General features: G+C 41.8%; 1 protein-coding gene across 1 annotated transcript; it reads left to right on the top strand.

Annotated features, from left to right (window-relative positions):
* Positions 1 to 4,122: 4,122 nt before the first annotated feature.
* Positions 4,123 to 5,083, top strand: LOC125083521 (olfactory receptor 2S2-like). Its single transcript, XM_047700206.1, is given in 2 exon segments — positions 4,123 to 4,842; positions 4,844 to 5,083. Coding segments are annotated over 2 exon segments (960 nt in total).
* The last annotated feature ends 16,408 nt before the right edge of the window (positions 5,084 to 21,491 follow it).

Raw genomic sequence — 21,491 nt, forward strand, 5'->3', positions numbered from 1 at the left:
TTTCTTCCTGTGAAAATGCAAGATGATAAAATGGCCACATGATGAGCCACAGTGAGGTAAGTGACCTAGACATTGAGATGCAACATAAGGCTACTCTTGACCTTGTAACCACACATCAGAATCACTGTCTTCTGCTCCAAACCACAGCTGGGGTTCTGGGGGGGCCAGAACTGAAATTTTGGAAAGCAAAATATTGGTAAGGGAGATAACCGTACTGAGAATTTTTTTGCCTGAACACAAAGTAATTTCTGCCTGTAATTTATTACATAATCTGATAGTATTGAAGAGTTACAAAGCAGAATCCCTTTCCCAATTGATTTTGTTATAACTTCTTTTCTTTTCTTTTTTTTTTTTTTAAAGATTTTATTTATTTATCTGACAGAGAGAAATCACAAGTAGGCAGAGAGGCAGGCAGAGAGAGAGGAGGAAGCAGGCTCCCTGCTGAGCAGAGAGCCCGACGTGGAGCTCGATCCCAGGACCCTGAGATCATGACCTGAGCCGAAGGCAGTGGCTTTACCCACTGAGCCACCCAGGCGCCCCTATAACTTCTTTTCAATCACTTTTATCCACATATACTGTTTACCTAACTGAGATCAAAACGGTATGTACGATTTTGCATTCTCACTTTCATCTTTAAAGTGTAATGATGTGCTAGTGTAAAAATTATAAATGTAACTTAAATGTCTAATATTCCATTATATGAAATGGCACCATCAGGCATTTATTGGCAGACAGTTATGAAGGCTTCCATTGAGAGATACCGGTCTTCCACTTCATTGAGCATTCACAATTTTCTTCCAGAGGTTGAAATATTGAGTTTTGTGCATTTCCCAGCTTTTTTGTTTTTCTACAGAAGCTGCTCTCCACAGAGGCGGCATGATAATACATGGGGCTCGGGACTGCATTCCTTTTCTCAGCTGCCTGCTGCCTCCAGAGATAAGTAGGGATCAGGCCACAAGCAAGCCCTATCCCAGTGTCACACCTGTAGGATCCAGCCACACAGGTAAGAGCTTCCCTTCCTTTCCTGCTCTCACAGGCTGACTCATGTGCACCTGGGGCTGTAGGTGTCAGACCTCTCTGTTTTCTTCCATCCTGAGTCTCCTCCAAAGCCTGACACGGCACTATTTCCTGCTGGCCATATCTTGATGGGAAACCAAGCATTCAGATCACCTCTTCACACACACACACTCACCCAAAGGAAGGGTCTGTAACCTTCACCCAAGACTGCTCCCTGCCTGGTGAGGACAGCGCTGGGCACTCCATGACAGAGTTGGGATGCCCTGGGAGTGTTTTTGTGAGGCCTATGGGGAAATCAAGGCCTGGGACTTGCTCAGGCTACACGGAATATCTATGTAGCAGGCAGGGACAGGTCCACAGCTCTGAGTTCAGTGTGCAAGATCCTCCTAGCCGTTCCGTTCATTCCAATTGAACTAGCTTTCGTTCAGCAATTTTAACATGGTGGGCACTAAGGACTTCCGGGGCTGAAGCTGTCATGTGGGTCAAATCCTGCCCATCACTCACGCCCACAGCACACTTCTCATGGGAAGAAGTTTCTGTGTGCACAGCTCTGGCTCACGGGAGTGGACAGGATGGCTTCTCTAACAGAAGCCACTCTCCTTGGCCTCTCCAGCCACAGCATATCTTTATCACTATTGAATCCTGCTTGTGGCAAGGACTGCAGTGTTTCCTTTGCCTTTTCTGGGAAAAGGAAGGGGCTGGGAGAGCCACTGGGAGGCATGGGACACAAGTTGGGGCAGAGGTTCATGACGGAACTCCCAGAGTGGGCCTGCATGAGCAGACAGGAGCACCCTCACGTGCTGAATTGAGGGATGGGGGAAGGGCCCCAAGCCTGCACAGAAAATACCATGAAACCCATGGTTGCATCATGAGGGAGATTGCTCCTGGCTCAGAGCACTGCTCCTCTTCAGGGCACAACTTGTACCTCCTTCTCCTTCCAGAAACATCTGGCAGTGTCTGGAGACACATTTGGTGGTCACAGCTCAAGGAGCAGGCGCTATTGGCAGCAGGTGGGCAGAGGTCAGGGATGGTCCTAAACATCTTCCGATGCACAGGACAGCCCCACACAACAAGGAGCGCTCCAGCCCCAAGTGTCACTAGTGCCGAGGCTGACAAAGTCTGGGGTCAGTGCAGGGTGGGAGTCACTCTGCCTGACAGAGTATCTCACATAAATTCCAACCATGACTGAAGCAAGAGCAGGCTGGGCTATGAGACAGAGCAGAGAGCCACAGAGCTGGTACTGCAGAGGCAGACTCTGCAACATCTGTGCGAGACAGTGCGGCAGCTATTTGGTGGGAAGAACCCAGTTTGGGGGCCTGTGATCCAACCCCAGCTCTGGTGGTCAATCTTAAGAACCAAATCTTTGGCTTCTCTGAGCTTTGCTTTCTTTTACCTATGACACCTGAATGACAGTGTCTTCTCCATGACTTGCTTCAAAGAATATGGCAGAAAATAGATGTTCATTAATATTAACCACTCGTCATCTACCCTCTGCCCACACCTACACACACACACACCCACACCCCCCCCACACACTCATGACACACACACATACACATGTGTACACACCACTGTAATTAAGAAAGAGCTATAGAAATATTACAAATGAGAATTCTGGATACAGAGTCTGGCAATTGTAGCTGAGAGTCCGTAAATCCTCTACCCAAAGGCAAGGAAGACTTCCCATAAGCTAGCTGCTTCCAGGGAACCCAAGAATGGAGACAGAGAGCCAGAATATTTTACAAGAATACGGTATAAATATGAAAGGGAAAAAGAAAAAAACATTCCTTAGTCATCCCTGATTAAGAATGTCACCAATACTCTAATGAGCTGGGATTAGATGTTAATGCCATACATCCTGCTGTCTGATAACTTAAGTCTGCCTGGTTATTAAGAACTGAGTTAACTGGTCAGTAAGCTGCATGGTTGTCATCCCATAGTGTGAGTTCACTCACTCCGATTACTCCTTCTGTGGCCTTCATGAATTCTCCCCCGTGAGGGAACCTCCCCCACATATTCCTTTAATATATATTAGAATAGGCAGATCCCAATTCTGACAATAGTCAAGTCTGCTGCTGTGGGTGGGCAGACTAAGGAAGGATCCCTCATATGGTTGAACTTTTACCTAGGCTTTATTCTGTCTCAATGGGGATTAACACTTTTTAAAAAAATATTCTTCTTATTTATTTCTTTGACAGAGATCACAAGTATGCAGAGAGGCAGGCAGAGAGAGAGAGAGGGAAGTAAGCTCCCTGCCGAGCAGAGAGCCTGATGCAGGACTCGATCCCAGAACCCGAAGATCATGACCTGAGATGAAGGCAGAGGCTTAAACCCACTGAGCTACCCAGACACCCCCGATTAACGCTTTTTAAAAAAATACCTTCCAAATGTAATCAACGTTTAACAAGGCTCGAATTTTTGGTAGTTGTTTTTTTTTTTTTAAGATTTTATTTCTTTATTTGACACAGAGAGAGAGAGAGAGAGAGATCACAAGTAGGCAGAGGCAGGCAGAAGGGGAGGGGGAAGCAGGCTCCCCCATGAGCAGAGAACCCAATGCAGGGCTCGATCCCAGGACTCTGAGATTGTGACCTGAGCTGAAGGCAGAGGCTTAACCCACTGAGCAACCCAGGTGCCCCGAATTTTTGGTAATATAAAAATAGGATCAACTTGGGGATATTCCTCTCTAAAAATCTAAGAAAGCCCAGATTAAATGAAATTTCTATGCATTTACATCAAAAAGAAGTAACTTACAGCATTTTCCCATGCTCATCATAAAGAGAGGAAAAGCCCTCCCTGACTGGGGATTACCTCTGCTGGGCTCAGGTCCTGTCTCTATCACCACCTTTGCTCAGAAGACTTGGACAGGTCACTTCCCCTCTCTGGGCCTCAGTGCAGTATTTGTAAGCCCTCTTCCAGCCCTGACCATCCCCCATCTAAGATCTAAGCACACTCCTACCTACTGTCTCTTTCAGTCATTTATCTCTTATGCACATATCTTCTCCTATTCTATAGCACACAGTGATGGTGTTCCAGATGCCTGAGACTTTTCTCAAGAAAGCCCCCTGTGATGATTTTGTACCTGGTTGATGACAGAAGGGATAGCACATGGAAAAAGCCAACTGGTCCTCCCCTGTGGCGGGGTTCATTCTCCTAGGCCTCTCAGACTACCCAAAGCTGGAGAAAATGTTCTTTGTGCTCATCCTCCTGATGTACCTGGTGATCTTACTGGGCAATGGGGTCCTCATCCTGGTGACCGTCCTTGACTCCTGCCTGCACACACCCATGTACTTCTTCCTGGGAAACCTCTCCTTCCTGGACATCTGCTACACGACCTCCTCAGTCCCCCTCATTCTTGACAGCTTCCTGACTCCCAGGAAAACCATCTCCTTTTCAGTTTGTGCCATGCAGATGTTTCTCTCCTTTACCATGGCAGGGACAGAGTGTGTGCTTCTGAGCATGATGGCATTTGATCGCTATGTGGCCATCTGTAACCCCCTTAGGTATCCCATGGTCATGAGCAAGGCTACCTATGTGCCCATGGCTGTCAGCTCCTGGGCTATTGGTGGTACGGCTTCTGTGGTACACACATCTTTGACAATTAGGCTGCCTTTCTGTGGGGACAATGTCATCAACCACTTCACCTGTGAAATCCTGGCTGTCCTGAAGTTGGCCTGTGCTGACATCTCCATCAATGTGATCAGCATGGGGGTGACCAATGTGATCTTCCTGGGGGTCCCAGTTATCTTCATCTCCATCTCTTATGTGTTCATCATTGTTACCATCCTGAGGATCCCCTCAGCTGAGGGGAGGAGAAAGGCTTTCTCCTTTGTGCTCTGCCCACTTTACTGTGGTGGTCATCTTCTATGGGACCTTATTTTTCATGTACGGGAAGCCCAAGTCTAAGGATCCCCTGGGGGCAGAAAAACAAGACCTTTCAGACAAACTCATCCCCCTCTTCTATGGGGTCGTGACCCCCATGCTCAACCCCATCATCTATAGCCTCAGGAACAAGGACGTGAAGGCAGCTGTGAGGAATTTGGTCACTCAGAAATGTTTCACCCAGTGATGGAAGGCTTCCTCTGTGTTCCTACCCTATGGGAAAAAGGACCTCTGATCATTATAGCTGCCATCCAAAAGACAAGTCATGTTATCCAGAATCCTCTCTTGCCCTTCTGTCCATTTTCAGAGAATGATTAACTTTTCAGAGTATATCTTCTGAGTTCTAACCACACAGCTGAGAGTTTTGACAGATGCCACACAACAGATCTCTAATTGAATACACAAAGACATTCTGAACACATGATAAAACCAAGGAGAAAGGAGCCAGCCATCAGACTGAGCTTGGTGAATGGCACTGTTGCCATCCCTCTTGGAATCCCCAGGAAGAGTCACAGGAACAAGGAGGAAGTGGGAATTTTCATTTTGGACTGTTTTTGGAAGACAGTTTGGCTGAAGTATAAGAAGAGACAAAGACAAGTTCTCCACCTAGAGAGCTTTTGGGTGGGAACAAGCTATTCCGGAACACCCCATTTCTTCTTAGCTATGAGAAAATTGAGGCTATTTTTTCTCAATGCACTTCACATTAGGAAACACCGCTAGGAAGTTAATGGCAAGAAGGAGTACAGAGTTTGAATTTGATGCTCATCACTTACAGCAATTCCCACTAGAAAAGCTAGTATTTGGTTGGATAATATCTCACATTCTGGAAAAAGAAAGATGATAGAGATATAGATAGACAGACAGGTAGACAGAGGCTAAAAATATTTGAAGACTTCAGGGGCTAACATTTGACATATTTCTTTGTTCCAGGTCTCGAAGTCTTTAATATGCTACAGTATATTAGCGAATGTCCAAGAGATGTGAATGTCCAAGCGATGTAAACTTGGTAGCATTTCCTGAGCCTCCATAGCTCAGGAGGATAAAAACAGAGAAGCATTTTCTTACCTATGACCTTTGGTAGGTTGCTTAAACTATGTAGGTCTATTTCTTCATGTTTTACACCTAACCTCTTGATTTTACACAAATTACTAATTACAGATGAGTGGTGTAAGTGGTAAGCACAATGGAACTATTAGATACCAGTTTTGCTCGTATCATGGATGCTGCCCAGTGCTGTGTGCCATGTGGAACAGAGTAAGACACCATCACTATATAGAGAAATAAACATACAAGGTGAATGAGGGACTCAGAGGTGTAAGCAGATGAATAGAAGCATTCTTATGACAAGTTCTATGAAATTCTATGAATATGGCAGACTTATGTAAGAAGAGAATTTAGAAAGTGAATACTTTTTTTTAAATAAAGATTTTATTTATTTATTTGACAGAGAGAGATCACAAGTAGACAGAGAGGCAGGCAGAGAGAGAGAGAGAGAGAGAGGGAAGCAGGCTACCCGCTGAGCAGAGAGCCCGACGCGGGCCTCGATCCCAGGACCCTGAGATCATGACCTGAGCCGAAGGCAGCGGCCTAACCCACTGAGCCACCCAGGCGCCCAGAAAGTGAATACTTTTTTGAGAATGGATTTTGGAAGTTTTGATTCAAGTGGTACTTACATTTTCTTATATTTATTAGGAATGAATTGCCTAAGGATTAGTGTTTGTTTAATAAAATTTCTGATCCTAATGTTAGTCTTGTTACTAATTTCTACTTTGCAACAGCAGGGAAAAACCTTGCTCTTGCAAATACACAAATGCCTTCTAGTGGCCATTTAAGCAAACTTCAGACACTTAGTGGAGCCATGCAGTATCATTGTAGGGAAATGTTTTGGGGGTTTCCTTCTTCAATCCTACGCACAGGATGTGATCACTATGGCAGTGGCCAATGTGGTCTTTCTGGGCAGTCCAGCTCACTACACTTTCATCTCCTATGTGATTATCATTGCTACCAACCTGAGGATACCCCCCAGCTCAGAGAAGGAAAAAGGCCTTTTCTACCTGCTCTGCCTACCTCATATTCATGGTCATCTTCTACAGAACTTTGCTCTTTGTATATGGAAAGCCCAAATCCAAGAACCCTACTGGGGGCAGACAAGCAGGATGTTTCAGACAAACTCACCTCCCTCTTCTATGGGGTGGTGACCCCTATGCTCAACCCCATCATCTACAGCTTCAGGAACAAGGATGTGAAGATCCTGGTCCTATGCAAACATGTCATCTAGTGATGGTGTAGGGGTCCTGATAGATCTCTATTCCCTAGTTTCTCTCACCTGAGGGGATCAGAGGATAAGATAAAGGGCCAATTTTGTCAAAGGTACATAGGCATATTTGATTACACAGAATGTTTTGTGTGAATAGGAAGCATTTAATGGGATGTTTCTGTCCCATTCTAGAAGCACTTCTACACAAGTATATACCATTGGTCAAGCCTTATACTCATCTATCCTTGGGATGAATACTGAGCTACTTGATGTCCAGGGAAAATAACTATTCAAGTTTTAATTTTAACTTACAGAAAGCTCTAGGCTATAGATCTGTAATACAATTGCTCCCTGGCCTCTTTCTTTGAACATGTTTGGATGGGTCCTTGATTCATGGACTTTTCAACATATCCTACTCCATATTAAAGAATAGTAATGTTTTATCTCTGTGCTCATTGTTTCTTTCTCCCTATTTTCATATTAATTCCTAAAACGGTTTCTTGAATTGTTCTCTTCCTGTGTCTCCAAAATTGACCTCTTTTCCTGTCCTCAGTCATGGTCCCCACCAGAAAAACATTCACACCTCGGGGGCACAGAGGAGAGTGCGTAGGTGGTGGCAAAACTCATGTAAGGGTGAAAGACCCAGGCCTTTTTCCTTTCTCCTTGTTGGGGATGCTATTTCCCCCCTTGCTTCTGTCCCTGAATAGCAGAGACCTCCCAGAGCCCATCAGAGTGATGTGGAAACTGAGATGTTTTTAGAAGAATCAAATGAATTCTCTTAACTTCCTGACCGGGCTCGACCATGCATGCAGCCAACTGGTGACCATCAGTTGCTTTTCTGCCCCAAAATAACCAACCCTACATGGCAGTCAGAGGGAGAGGACGGTGATGTTCACTAGCAGACACCTAAGAATAAACCTCTGACTTGTGAGGAATTCCAAGCCACTTCCCAAGTCCAGTTAAAAGAATGAGTGGGATAGAAAGCCCCCAAGAGCTGACATGAACTTTTATCCCAATAGGGAGGTAATAAACTAGTCATCAAAACAAACAGCCTTTCCTGGAAAAGAGTTATTGCAGGAAGATGGTGAGACAGTGAAGAAAAATCTCAGTAGGTTCTGTGTGGAATTTGGGAGGCCATTGGATCAATAGAAACAAAAGCCATCTATCAAAGAGAAGCTAGGAGCAGAAAGGTGACTGGGAGATAAAAATTTGTCCTAGGGAAAAAACTGACATTATCAATTATATAAAATCAAGGAGAAAGTATTTTTTTTTAATTTTTTTAAAATTTTCAGCATAACAGTATTCATTGTTTTTGCACCACACCCAGTGCTCCATGCAATCCATGCCCTCTCTAATACCCACCACCTGGTTCCCCCAACCTCCCACCCCCCCACCTCTTCAAACCCTTCAGATTGTTTTTCAGAATCCATAGTCTCTCATGGTTCACCTCCCCTTCCAATTTCCCTCAACTCCCTTCTCCTCTCTAACTCCCCTTGTCCTACATGCTATTTGTTATGCTCCACAAATAAGTGAAACCATATGATAATTGACTCTCTCTGCTTGACTTATTTCACTCAGCATAATCTCTTCCAGTCTCGTCCATGTTGCTACAAAAGTTGGGTATTCATCCTTTCTGATGGAGGCATAATACTCCATAGTGTATATGGACCACATCTTTCTTAACCCACTGAGCCACCCAGGCGCCCCGCGGACCACATCTTTCTTATCCATTCGTCCATTGAAGGGCATCTTGGTTCTTTCTGCAGTTTGGCAACCGTGGCCATTGCTGCTATAAACATTGGGGGGTACAGATGGCCCTTCTTTTCACTACATCTGTATCTTTGGGGTAAATACCCAGTAGTGCAATTGCAGGGTCATAGGGAAGCTCTATTTTTAATTTCTTGAGGAATCTCCACACTGTTCTCCAAAGTCGCTGCACCAACTTGCATTCCCACCAACAGTGTAAGAGGGTTCCCCCTTCTCCACATCCCCTCCAACACATGTTGTTTCCTGTCTTGCTAATTTTGGCCATTCTAACTGGTGTAAGGTGATATCTCAATGTGGTTTTAATTTGAATCTCCCTGATGGCTAGTGATGATGAACATTTTGTCATGTATCTGATAGCCATTTATATGTCTTCATTGGAGAAGTGTCTGTTCATATCTTCTGCCCATTTTTTAAATATATTTAAAAGTACACAAAATACTTAAACTGAATTTTTTAAAATAAAAAGAACTTAAGTTTCTCTCTGAGGCTGAGAGGGAAAAAAGAAGAGAGAGAGAGAGCAAGAGACAGAAGTTGGTTATTTAAGAACAGGTAAGAGTCATAAAAGGTACATCATGGGAATCCATTAAGTAATTCAGGAGAAGAAAACAGAACAGATGAAAGACAAGTAACAAAGGAGGAGAAAAACATTTCACTGAACAGAAATTCTGAATGTTGGGTCATAAAATGTTCATCAATCACCAGGCAAGAATTGTACCAAAGGACCTACCTGTGAACAGTCAATGCAAAGATAAGTTGTGATTCTCATATATGCCAAAAGAATTCTATAGAGTTTTCCACAGCACAAAACTGTACTTCCCAACAAGGATCAAGAATCTTGGGGCGCCTGGGTGGCTCAGTGGGTTAAGCCACTGCCTTCGGCTCAGGTCATGATCCCAGGTCCTGGGTTCAAGCCCCACATCGGGCTTTCTGCTCAGCAGGGAGCCTGCTTCCTCCTCTCTCTCTGCCTGCCTCTCTGCCTACTTGTGATTTCTCTCTGTCAAATAAATAAATAAAACCTTTAAAAAAAAAAAAAAAGAATCTGGCTGATGCTGGCCTGCTTCCTTGCTGCCCTAAATGTAGATGCAAGTGGAACAAGGCTGATAGAGTGCTGAGGGAAAGGGGCTGAGAATCTGAATTCTACACACCCTGACCATTGCACCTATATGACACTTGAAAAGACATTGTTGGCACATGCAAACACAGACAGCACACACCCCTATAATACCTTACTTAAAAAGATTTTGTTTATAAAGTTTTCCCAACAATTAGTTAAAAATAAATAATGGAAGGACCGGGACATATGCAGCATGTAAGGCACAGTAGACAATGGTTAAATATCTAAAGACTGACAAAGTCTTGGAGGGGTGGGTGTTGGGGGGTTGGGTGAGCCTGGTGGGGGGTATTAAGGAGAGCACATATTTCATAGAGCACTGGGTATGTGCATAAACATTGGATCTTGGAACACAGAAAAAATAAATTAAAATTTCAAAAAAATCTAATGAACACTTGATACCAAATGTGCAAAGACAAATATATGAAGAAATTATGAGGAAATGCATCGAGGTAAACAGTGACAACAAAGCAATGGTGTAACTCTAGGTACAATTCTAGATGACTTTATTAAGCTGAGAAATTTAGAAAAAGATGTATAGTTATATCCCATTGAAGGTCTCATCTTAAGAAGGATGTGGTGGGAAAGGGAATCTTATAATATATGAGTATAATGCATTGATACTAGAATAACAAAAGTATCAATGTGCTTGTTGAGGGGCACCTGGGGGGTTCAGTCAGTTAGCAGATGCCTTTGGCTCAGATCATGATCCCATGGTCCTGAGATGGAGCCAAGTTTCTGGCTCCCTGCTCAACAGCTCAACTCAGAGTTTGCTTCTCCCTCTCCCTCTGCCCCGGTTCTGCTTGTCGTCTCTCTCTCAGAAAAATGAAATCTTTTTTTTTTTTTAATTTTTTATTTTTTCAGCATAACAGTATTCATTATTTTTGCACCACACCCAGTGCTCCATGCAATCCGTGCCCTCTACAATACCCACCACCTGGTGCCCCCAACCTCCCACCCCCCACCCCTTCAAAATTCTCAGATCGTTTTTCAGAGTCCATAGTCTCTCATGGTTCACCTCCCCTTCCAATTTCCCTCAAATAAGTGAAACCATATGATAATTGACTCTTTCTGCTTGACTTATTTCACTCAGCATAATCTCTTCCAGTCCCGACCATGTTGCTACAAAACTTGGGTATTCATCCTTTCTTTTTTTTTTTTTTTTTTTTTACAGCTTTATAAACATATATTTTTATCCCCAGGGGTACATGTCTGCGAATCGCCAGGTTTACACACTTCACAAAACTCACCATAGCACATACCCTCCCCGATATCCATAACCCCACCCCCTCTCCTAACCCCCTCCCCCCATCAACCCTCAGTTTGTTTTGTGAGATTAAGAGTCACTTATGGTTTGTCTCCCTCCCAATCCCATCTTGTTTCATTTACTCTTCTCCTACCCCCTCAACCCCCCATGTTGCATCTCCTCTCCCTCATATCAGGGAGATCATATGATAGTTGTCTTTCTCCGATTGACTTATTTCACTAAGCATGATACCCTCTAGTTCCATCCACGTCGTCGCAAATGGCAAGATTTCATTTCTTTTGATGGCTGCATAGTATTCCATTGTGTATATATACACATATATATATACATCTTCTTTATCCATTCGTCTGTTGATGAACATCTAGGTTCTTTCCATAGTTTGGCTATTGTAGACATTGCTGCTATAAACATTCGGGTGCATGTGCCCCTTCGGATCACTATGTTTGTATCTTTAGGGTAAATACCCAGCAGTGCAATTGCAGGGTCATAGGGTAGTTCTATTTTCAACATTTTGAGGAACCTCCATGCTGTTTTCCAGAGTGGTTGCACCAGCTTGCATTCCCACCAACAGTGTAGGAGGGTTCCCCTTTCTCCGCATCCTCGCCAGCATCTGTCATTTCCTGACTTGTTAATTTTAGCCATTCTGACTGGTGTGAGGTGATATCTCATGGTGGTTTTGATTTGTATTTCCCTGATGCCGAGTGATATGGAGCACTTTTTCATGTGTCTGTTGGCCATCTGGATGTCTTCTTTGCAGAAATGTCTGTTCATGTCCTCTGCCCATTTCTTGATTGGATTATTTGTTCTTTGGGTGTTGAGTTTGCTAAGTTCTTTATAGATTTTGGACACTAGCCCTTTATCTGATATGTCATTTGCAAATATCTTCTCCCATTCTGTCAGTTGTCTTTTGGTTTTGTTAACTGTTTCCTTTGCTGTGCAAAAGCTTTTGATCTTGATAAAATCCCAAAAGTTCATTTTTGCCCTTGCTTCCCTTGCCTTTGGTGATGTTCCTAGGAAGATGTTGCTGCGGCTGAGGTCGAAGAGGTTGCTGCCTGTGTTCTCCTCGAGGATTTTGATGGATTCCTTTCTCACATTGAGATCCTTCATCCATTTTGAGTCTATTTTCGTGTGTGGTGTAAGGAAATGATCCAATTTCATTTTTCTGCATGTGGCTGTCCAATTTTCCCAACACCATTTATTGAAGAGGCTGTCTTTGTTCCATTGGACATTCTTTCCTGCTTTGTCGAAGATGAGTTGACCATAGAGTCGAGGGTCTATTTCTGGGCTCTCTATTCTGTTCCATTGATCTATGTGTCTGTTTTTGTGCCAGTACCATGCTGTCTTGATGATGACAGCTTTGTAATAGAGCTTGAAGTCCGGAATTGTGATGCCACCAACTTTGGCTTTCTTTTTCAATATTCCGCTGGCTATTCGAGGTCTTTTCTGGTTCCATATAAATTTTAGGATTATTTGTTCCATTTCTTTGAAAAAAATGGATGGTACTTTGATAGGAATTGCATTAAATGTGTAGATTGCTTTAGGTAGCATAGACATTTTCACAATATTTATTCTTCCAATCCAGGAGCATGGAACATTTTTCCATTTCTTTGTGTCTTCCTCAATTTCTTTCATGAGTACTTTATAGTTTTCTGAGTATAGATTCTTAGTCTCTTTGGTTAGGTTTATTCCTAGGTATCTTATAGTTTTGGGTGCAATTGTAAATGGGATGGACTCCTTAATTTCTCTTTCTTCTGTCTTGTTGTTGGTGTAGAGAAATGCAACTGATTTCTGTGCATTGATTTTATATCCTGACACTTTACTGAATTCCTGTACAAGTTCTAGCAGTTTTGGAGTGGAGTCTTTTGGGTTTTCCACATAGAGTATCATATCATCTGCGAAGAGTGATAGTTTGACTTCTTCTTTGCCGATTTGGATGCCTTTAATTTCCTTTTGTTGTCTGATTGCTGAGGCTAGGACTTCTAGTACTATGTTGAATAGCAGTGGTGATAACGGACATCCCTGCCGTGTTCCTGACCTTAGCGGAAAAGCTTTCAGTTTTTCTCCATTGAGAATGATATTTGCGGTGGGTTTTTCATAGATGGCTTTGATAATATTGAGGTATGTGCCGTCTATCCCTACACTTTGAAGAGTTTTGATCAGGAAGGGATGCTGTACTTTGTCAAATGCTTTTTCAGCATCTATGGAGAGTATCATATGGTTCTTGTTCTTTCTTTTATTAATGTGTTGTATCACATTGATTGATTTGCGGATGTTGAACCAGCCTTGCAGCCCTGGAATAAATCCCACTTGGTCGTGGTGAATAATCCATTTAACGTACTGTTGAATCCTATTGGCTAGTATTTTGGCGAGAATTTTTGCATCTGTGTTCATCAAGGATATTGGTCTGTAGTTCTCTTTTTTGTTGGGATCCTTGTCTGGTTTTGGGATCAAGGTGATGCTGGCCTCATAAAATGAGTTTGGAAGTTTTCCTTCTATTGCTATTTTTTGGAACAGATTCAGGAGAGTAGGAATTAGTTCTTCTTTAAATGTTTGGTAGAATTCCCCCGGGAAGCCATCTGGCCCTGGGCTTTTGTTTGTTTGGAGATTTTTGATGACTGTTTCAATCTCCTTACTGGTTATGGGTCTGTTCAGGCTTTCCATTTCTTCCTGGTTCAGTTGTGGTAGTTTATATGTCTCTAGGAATGCATCCATTTCTTCCAGATTGTCAAATTTGTTGGCGTAGAGTTGCTCATAGTATGTTCTTATAATTGTCTGTATTTCTTTGGTGTTCGTTGTGATCTCTCCTCTTTCATTCATGATTTTATTTATTTGGGTCCTTTCTCTTTTCTTTTTGATAAGTCTGGCGAGGGGTTTATCAATCTTATTAATTCTTTCAAAGAACCAGCTCCTAGTTTCGTTGATTTGTTCTATTGTTTTTTTGGTTTCTATTTCATTGATTTCTGCTCTGATCTTTATGATTTCTCTTCTCCTGCTGGGTTTAGGGTTTCTTTCTTGTTCTTTCTCCAGCTCCTTTAGGTGTAGGGTTAGGTTGTGTACCTGAGACCTTTCTTGTTTCTTGAGAAAGGCTTGTACCGCTATATATTTTCCTCTCAGGACTGCCTTTGTTGTGTCCCACAGATTCTGAACTGTTGTGTTTTCATTATCATTTGTTTCCATAAATTTTTTCAATTCTTCTTTAATTTCCTGGTGGACCCATTCATTCTTTAGAAGGATGCTGTTTAGTCTCCATGTATTTGGGTTCTTTCCAAATTTCCTCTTGTTATTGAGTTCTAGCTTTAAAGCATTGTGGTCTGAAAATATGCAGGGAATGATCCCAATCTTTTGATACCGGTTGAGACTTGATTTAGGACCAAGAATGTGATCTATTCTGGAGAATGTTCCATGTGCACTAGAGAAGAATGTGTATTCTGTTGCTTTGGGATGAAATGTTCTGAATATATCTGTGATGTCCATCTGGTCCAGTGTGTCATTTAAGGCCTTGATTTCCTTGTTGATCTTTTGCTTGGATGATCTGTCCATTTCAGTGAGGGGAGTGTTAAAATCCCCTACTATTATTGTATTCTTGTCGATGTGTTTCTTTGATTTTGTTATTAATTGGTTTATATAGTTGGCTGCTCCCACGTTAGGGGCATAGATATTTAAAATTGTTAGATCTTCTTGTTGGACAGTTCCTTTGAGTATGATATAGTGTCCTTCCTCATCTCTTATTATAGTCTTTGGCTTAAAATCTAATTGATCTGATATAAGGATTGCCACTCCTGCTTTCTTCTGATGTCCATTAGCATGGTAAATTCTTTTCCACCCCCTCACTTTAAACCTGGAGGTGTCTTCGGGTTTAAGATGAGTTTCTTGTAGGCAACATATAGATGGGTTTTGTTTTTTGATCCATTCTGATACCCTGTGTCTTTTGATTGGGGCATTTAGCCCATTAACATTCAGGGTAAGTATTGAGAGATATGAATTTAGTGCCATTGTATTGCCTGTAAGGTGACTGTTATTGTATATTGTCTCTGTTTCTTTCTGATCTACTACTTTTAGGGTCTCTCTTTGCTTAGAGGACCCCTCTCAATATTTCCTGTAGAGCTGGTTTGGTATTTGCAAATTCTTTCAGTTTTTGTTTGTCCTGGAAGCTTTTAATCTCTCCTTCTATTTTCAATGATAGCCTAGCTGGATATAGTATTCTTGGCTGCATGTTTTTCTCATTTAGTACTCTGAATATATCATGCCAGCTCTTTCTGGCCTGCCAGGTCTCTGTGGATAAGTCTGCTGCCAATCTAATATTTTTACCATTGTACGTTACAGACTTCTTTTCCCGGGCTGCTTTCAGGATCTTTTCTTTGTCACTAAGACTTGTAAATTTTACTATTAGGTGGCGGGGTGTGGACCTATTCTTATTGATTTTGAGGGGGGTTCTCTGAACCTCCTGGATTTTGATGCTTGTTCCCTTTGCCATATTGGGGAAATTCTCTCCAATAATTCTCTCCAATATACCTTCTGCTCCCCTCTCTGTTTCCTCTTCTTCTGGAATCCCAATTATTCTAATGTTGTTTCGTCTTATGGTGTCACTTATCTCTCGAATTCTCCCCTCGTGGTCCAGTAGCTGTTTGTCCCTCTTTTGCTCAGCTTCTTTATTCTCTGTCATTTGGTCTTCTATATCGCTAATTCTTTCTTCTGCCTCATTTATCCTAGCAGTGAGAGCCTCCATTTTTGATTGCACCTCATTAATAGCTTTTTTTATTTCAACTTGGTTAGATTTTAGTTCTTTTATTTCTCCAGAAAGGGCTTTTATATCTCCTGAGAGGGTTGCTTTAATATCTTCCATGCCTTTTTCAAGCCCGGCTAGAACCTTGAGAATCATCATTCTGAACTCTATATCTGACATATTACCAATGTCTGTATTGATTAGGTCCCTAGCCTTTGGTACTGCCTCTTGTTCTTTTTTTTTGTTGTGAATTTTTCCGCCTTGTCATTTTGTCCAGATAAGAGTTTATGAAGGAGCAAGTAAAATACTAAAAGGGTGGCAACAACCCCAGGAAAATATGCTTTAGCCAAATCAGAAGAGATCCCGAATTATGAGGGGGGAGAAAGGGGATAAAAAGGGGTTCAGAAAGAAAGAAAAAAAAAACTATTAAAAAAAAGAAAGCCGATAAAGAATAAATATAAAAAGAGGAAAAAAATATATATATTAGATAAACTATTTAAAAAACGTTAAAAAAAGAAAACGGTAAAAGTTAAAAAAAATTTAGCAGAAGAAGAGAAAAAAAAAATTGAAAAAGAAAAAAAAATTAAATTAACTGCAAGGCTAAAAAATCATGGGGAGAAAGCCATGAGTTCCGTGCTTTGCTTCCTTCTCCTCTGGAATTCCGCCACTCTCCTTGGTAGGTGAACTTGGTCCTGGCTGGGTTTCCCGTTGATCTTCTGGGGGAGGGGCCTGTTGTAGTGATTCTCAAGCATCTTTGCCCCAGGCGGAGTTGTACCGCCCTTACCCGGGGCCGCGCTGTGTCATCCGCTCGGGTTCGCTTTCGGGAGCTTTTGTTCCCTGAGCGCTTTCCGTAGAGTCCGGAGGATGGGAATAAAGATGGCGGCCTCCCGGTCTCCGGCCCGGAGGAGCTGAGAGCCCGGGGCCCCACTCCTCAGTGCGCCCTCAGAGAACAGTGCCCAATGACTCCCGTCAGCCTGGCCTCCGGCCGCGCTCCTAGCTGACCGAGCCCGCGACTGGTTCCAGGCAACCCCGAGCTGAGAGTCACTCCTCGGCTCTGTCTCTGCAACCGGCTTCCCCGTTCTAATACCGGTAAGCTCTGCGACACTCAGACACCCCCGATCCTTCTGCGACCCTGCGGGACCTGAGGCCGCGCTGACCCCGCCTGGGCTTCACCCCAGTTAAGCCTCTGGAGCGATGTCCCTCAGCAGAACAGACTTTTAAAAGTCCCGATTTTGTGCTCCGTTGCTCCGCCGCTCGCCGGGAGCCGGCCCCTCCCCCCGCGGTCTATCTTCCCGTCGCTTTGGATTCACTTCTCCGCCAGTCCTACCTTGCAGAAAGTGGTTGATTTTCTGTTTCTGGAATTGCTGTTCTTCTTCTCTTCAATCTCCCGTTGGATTTGTAGGTGTTTGCAATTTTTAGATAAGCTATTTAGCTGATCTCCCGCTACCCGAAGTAGTCTCAGCCTGCTACTTCTCCGCCATCTTGACTCCTCCAGAAAAATGAAATCTTGAAAAAAATATATGCTTGTGGAAATCTTAAGAAAAATACCAGTAGACAAATATTAGCATGAAGACGTTTGAAAGAATAAGAGGACAATGAATGAGCAAAGAAACTTGATCAAATCAAAGTCATACACTGAACCTGAATAAGATTTAAATCATTGAATATTAAATACATGATACATAGTACCCAGTTTTGTAAGGGGCTTCAAGGTTTCTAACATTAGGATAGATTAGGAGATCTATTGCAATCATTTTATTAATAGATTCAAGAGGAAAAAGTGATCTCATCAACAGATGTTGAGAAGTCACTTGATAAAACTTAACATTGATTTCTGGCTTTTTAAAAGTAGCACACTTCAGGAGGGTATGTGCTATGGTCAGTGCTGTGAAGTATGTAAACCTGGCAATTTACAGACCTGTACCCTTGGGGCTAATAATACAATATATGTTTATTAAAAAATTAAAAATTATTAAAAATAAATAGATATATAAATAAAATCAACAAGCTTTAAAATGTTAAAACAAGTGGCACACTTCAATAGAGGAAACTGCCCCTGACATGAAATAAAGCATCAGAACATCAGCAAGCAGCATGTCTACGACTTGGATGAAGTCACCAGCTTTCAATGTCTACATCACTTTGCAGTCTAGATAATTAGATAAGATGAGGAAAACAAGGAACATAAATATTGAAAAGAAGGAAGAACCACAAATGCTTTTTAACTGAAAAAAATTTACTCAAATGCCAAAACTACAAGAAATAATAAGACAGTACACGAGAGAGGCTGTATATAATTCACTGCAGTTAGAAAAGTTTTATAATACCTATAGAAAATATATAAGAAGTATGAGAGGCCTATGTGAATATCATATATTTACAATGACCATATATTAACAGGAGAAGTCATGAGACATTTTCATTATGAAGAAGCAAAAGTCCAGAATGTAAGCCTCAGGACATTTAACTATCCTCCAGGTGCCCTCATTCAAAGCCCTTCTCCCTCTTGCCAGCAGGTGGGAAGAGCCATTCTCCACCCATTTTCCCATCCTTAGAGCAACCCCAACTATTAGTTGGGAGGGATGGTCCAAGCCCTGAGGCAATCATGAACGCTCCCTGATCTAAAGGTCTCAGAAGCAAAGAAAACTAGCCTTCAACTCAGTCCATGCTTTTGGAGGTAACCAAAGAGTCTAGAACAGACCACTGACAAATGGAGGCTTTCACAACTCTGCTTATATGCTGATTACTTCCCGCCTCATTACGACTCATAACCATTTATCTCACGTTAGGATGACCCCTAAAATCTTGAAGAGATTACCGCCTCCAATGAACGTGTTTACTGACATGACCAAATCAAACATCCCAGATGGTCACAGACAACAGATGATGAAAGTAATTACCCAAATAGGTGAAATCAGAGCATTTCAAACAAGACCTAGTCATGATCAAAACAAAACAAAACAAAACAAAACAAAATAAAACTTTCAGCATTGAACTGGAGGTCCCAGACAGGGCAGTAGGGCAAGAAAAGAGACAAGCCTATCAATTTTGAAGGAAGACGAAAGTTGTCATTATTCACTGGTGTTATTATTGCCTACTATATACAAAATCTAAGTAACTTTGAGATATATTACAAATATTGAAAAGAGTGTTCCTCAACACTAAATCAATGTACAAAAAAAGTCTATTGCATTTCCACATTCCAGCAACAGGTTATGAAATATTTTAAAACATATGAAGAAATATAAATGTACATATTTATATATATAAATATAAGCATGCATGTTTAGGTATTTAAATACAAATTTTAATATAGAATTATATATAAAATAAACTTTAATATATATTTTAATATATATTAGTTCTCCTCAAATATTATTCATTTATAGATTCGATGTAATGCAAAGTTTTAAACCGCCAAAATCATTATTCTACAATTTAAGAAGTTGGCTCCATAATGTATAGAGAAGAACAAAGGACTAAAAACAGCCCAGACACATTTGAAGATGTACTGGGTGGGAATAAAGGGACATCCTCTACAAGATATCAAAGTATACTATAAGGCAATATTGATTGGGGCAGCATAACATCAACATGGCAACAGACAAATAAATCAATGGAAAAGAATAGATCCCATGCATCACACTAAGAAGAGAAAGGACAAGTACCATACGATCTTCTCAGATGATGCACAAAAAAAATTTGACAAAATACAGCCTCCTTTCTTGATTAAAACTCTCCACAGTATAGGAATAGAAGGAACATACCTCAGCCTCATAAAAGCCACATACAAAGAGTCCCCAGAGAATATCATTCTCAATTGGAAAAACCTGAGAGCCTTCCCCCTAAGGTCAGGAACAGGACAGGGATGACCACTATCACCACTGCTGTTCAACACAGTGCTAGAACTCCTAGCCTCAGCAATCAGACAACAAAAAGCAATAAAAGGCTTCCAGTCAAAGAAGTCAACTCTCACTCTTCACAGATGATGTGACACTCGATGTGGAAAACCCAATAGACTACCCACAAACTGCTAGGTCTCATATAGGAATTAAGCAAAGTGGAGGGTATAAAAATCAGTGCACAGAAATCAGTTGCTTTTCTATACAGTAACGATGAGTTGGAGGAAAGAGAAATCAAAGAATCAATCCCATTTACAATTGCCCCCCCAAACCTTAAGAAACGTAGGAATAAACCTAACCAAAGAGGCAAAGGATCTCTACTCTGAAAACTATAGAACACTCATGAAGAAAACTGAGGAAGACACAATGAAATGGAAAAATATTCCATGCTCATGAATGGGAAGAACAAATATTGTTAAAGTGTCCATGCTACCCAAGGCAATCTACACATACAGTGCAATCCCCATCAAAATACCATCACCATTTTCCACAGAGCTGGAACAAATAATCCTAAAATTTGTATGGAAAGGCATAATACTCCATAGTGTATATGGACCACATCTTTCCTATCTGTTCGTCTGTTGAAGGGCATCTTGGTTCTTTCCACAATTTGGCAACCGTGGCCATTGCTGCTATGAACATTGGGGTACAGATGGCCCTTCTTTTCACTACATCTGTATCTTTGGGGTAAATACCCAGTAGTGCAAATGCAGGGTCATAGGGAAGTTCTATTTTTAATTTCTTAAGGAATCTCCACACTTTTTCCAAAGTCGCTGCACCAACTTGCATTCCCACCAACAGTGTAAGAGGGTTCCCCTTTCTCCACATCCTCTCCAACACACATTGTTTCCTGTCTTGCTAATTTTGGCCATTCTAACTGGTGTAAGGTAGTATCTCAATGTCGTTTTAATTTGAATCTCCCTGATGGCTAGTGATGATGAACATTTTTTCATGTGTCTGTTAGCCATTTGTATATCTTCATTGGAGAGGTATCTGTTCATGTCTTCTGCCCATTTTTTGACGTGATCATCTGTTTTGTGTGTGTTGAGTTTGAGAAGTTCCTTATAGATCCTGGATATCAGCCTTTTGTCTGTACTGTCATTTGCAAATATCTTCTCCCATTCCGTGGGTTGCCTCTTTGTTTTGTTGACTGTTTCCTTTGCTGTGCAGAAGCTTTTGATCTTGATGAAGTCCCAAAAGTTCATTTTTGCTTTTGTTTCCTTTGCCTTTGGAGACTTATCTTGAAAGAAGTTGCTGTAGCTGATATTGAAGAGGTTACTACCTATGTTCTCCTCTATGATTCTGATGGATTCCTGCCTCACATTTAGGTCTTTTATCCATTTCGAGTTTATCTGTGTGTATAACATAAGAAAATGGTGGAGTTTCATTCTTCTACATATAGCTGTCTGGTTTTCCCAGCACCATTTATTGAAGAGACTGTCTTTTTTCCACTGTATATTTTTACCTGCTATGTCGAAGATTATTTGACCATAGAGTTGAGGGTGCATATCTGGGCTCTCTACTCTGTTCCACTGGCCTATGTGTCTGTATTTATGCCAGTACCACAC

This window comes from Lutra lutra, chromosome 13 (assembly GCF_902655055.1).
Source record: "Lutra lutra chromosome 13, mLutLut1.2, whole genome shotgun sequence".
NCBI classification, from domain to species: Eukaryota; Metazoa; Chordata; class Mammalia; order Carnivora; family Mustelidae; genus Lutra; species Lutra lutra.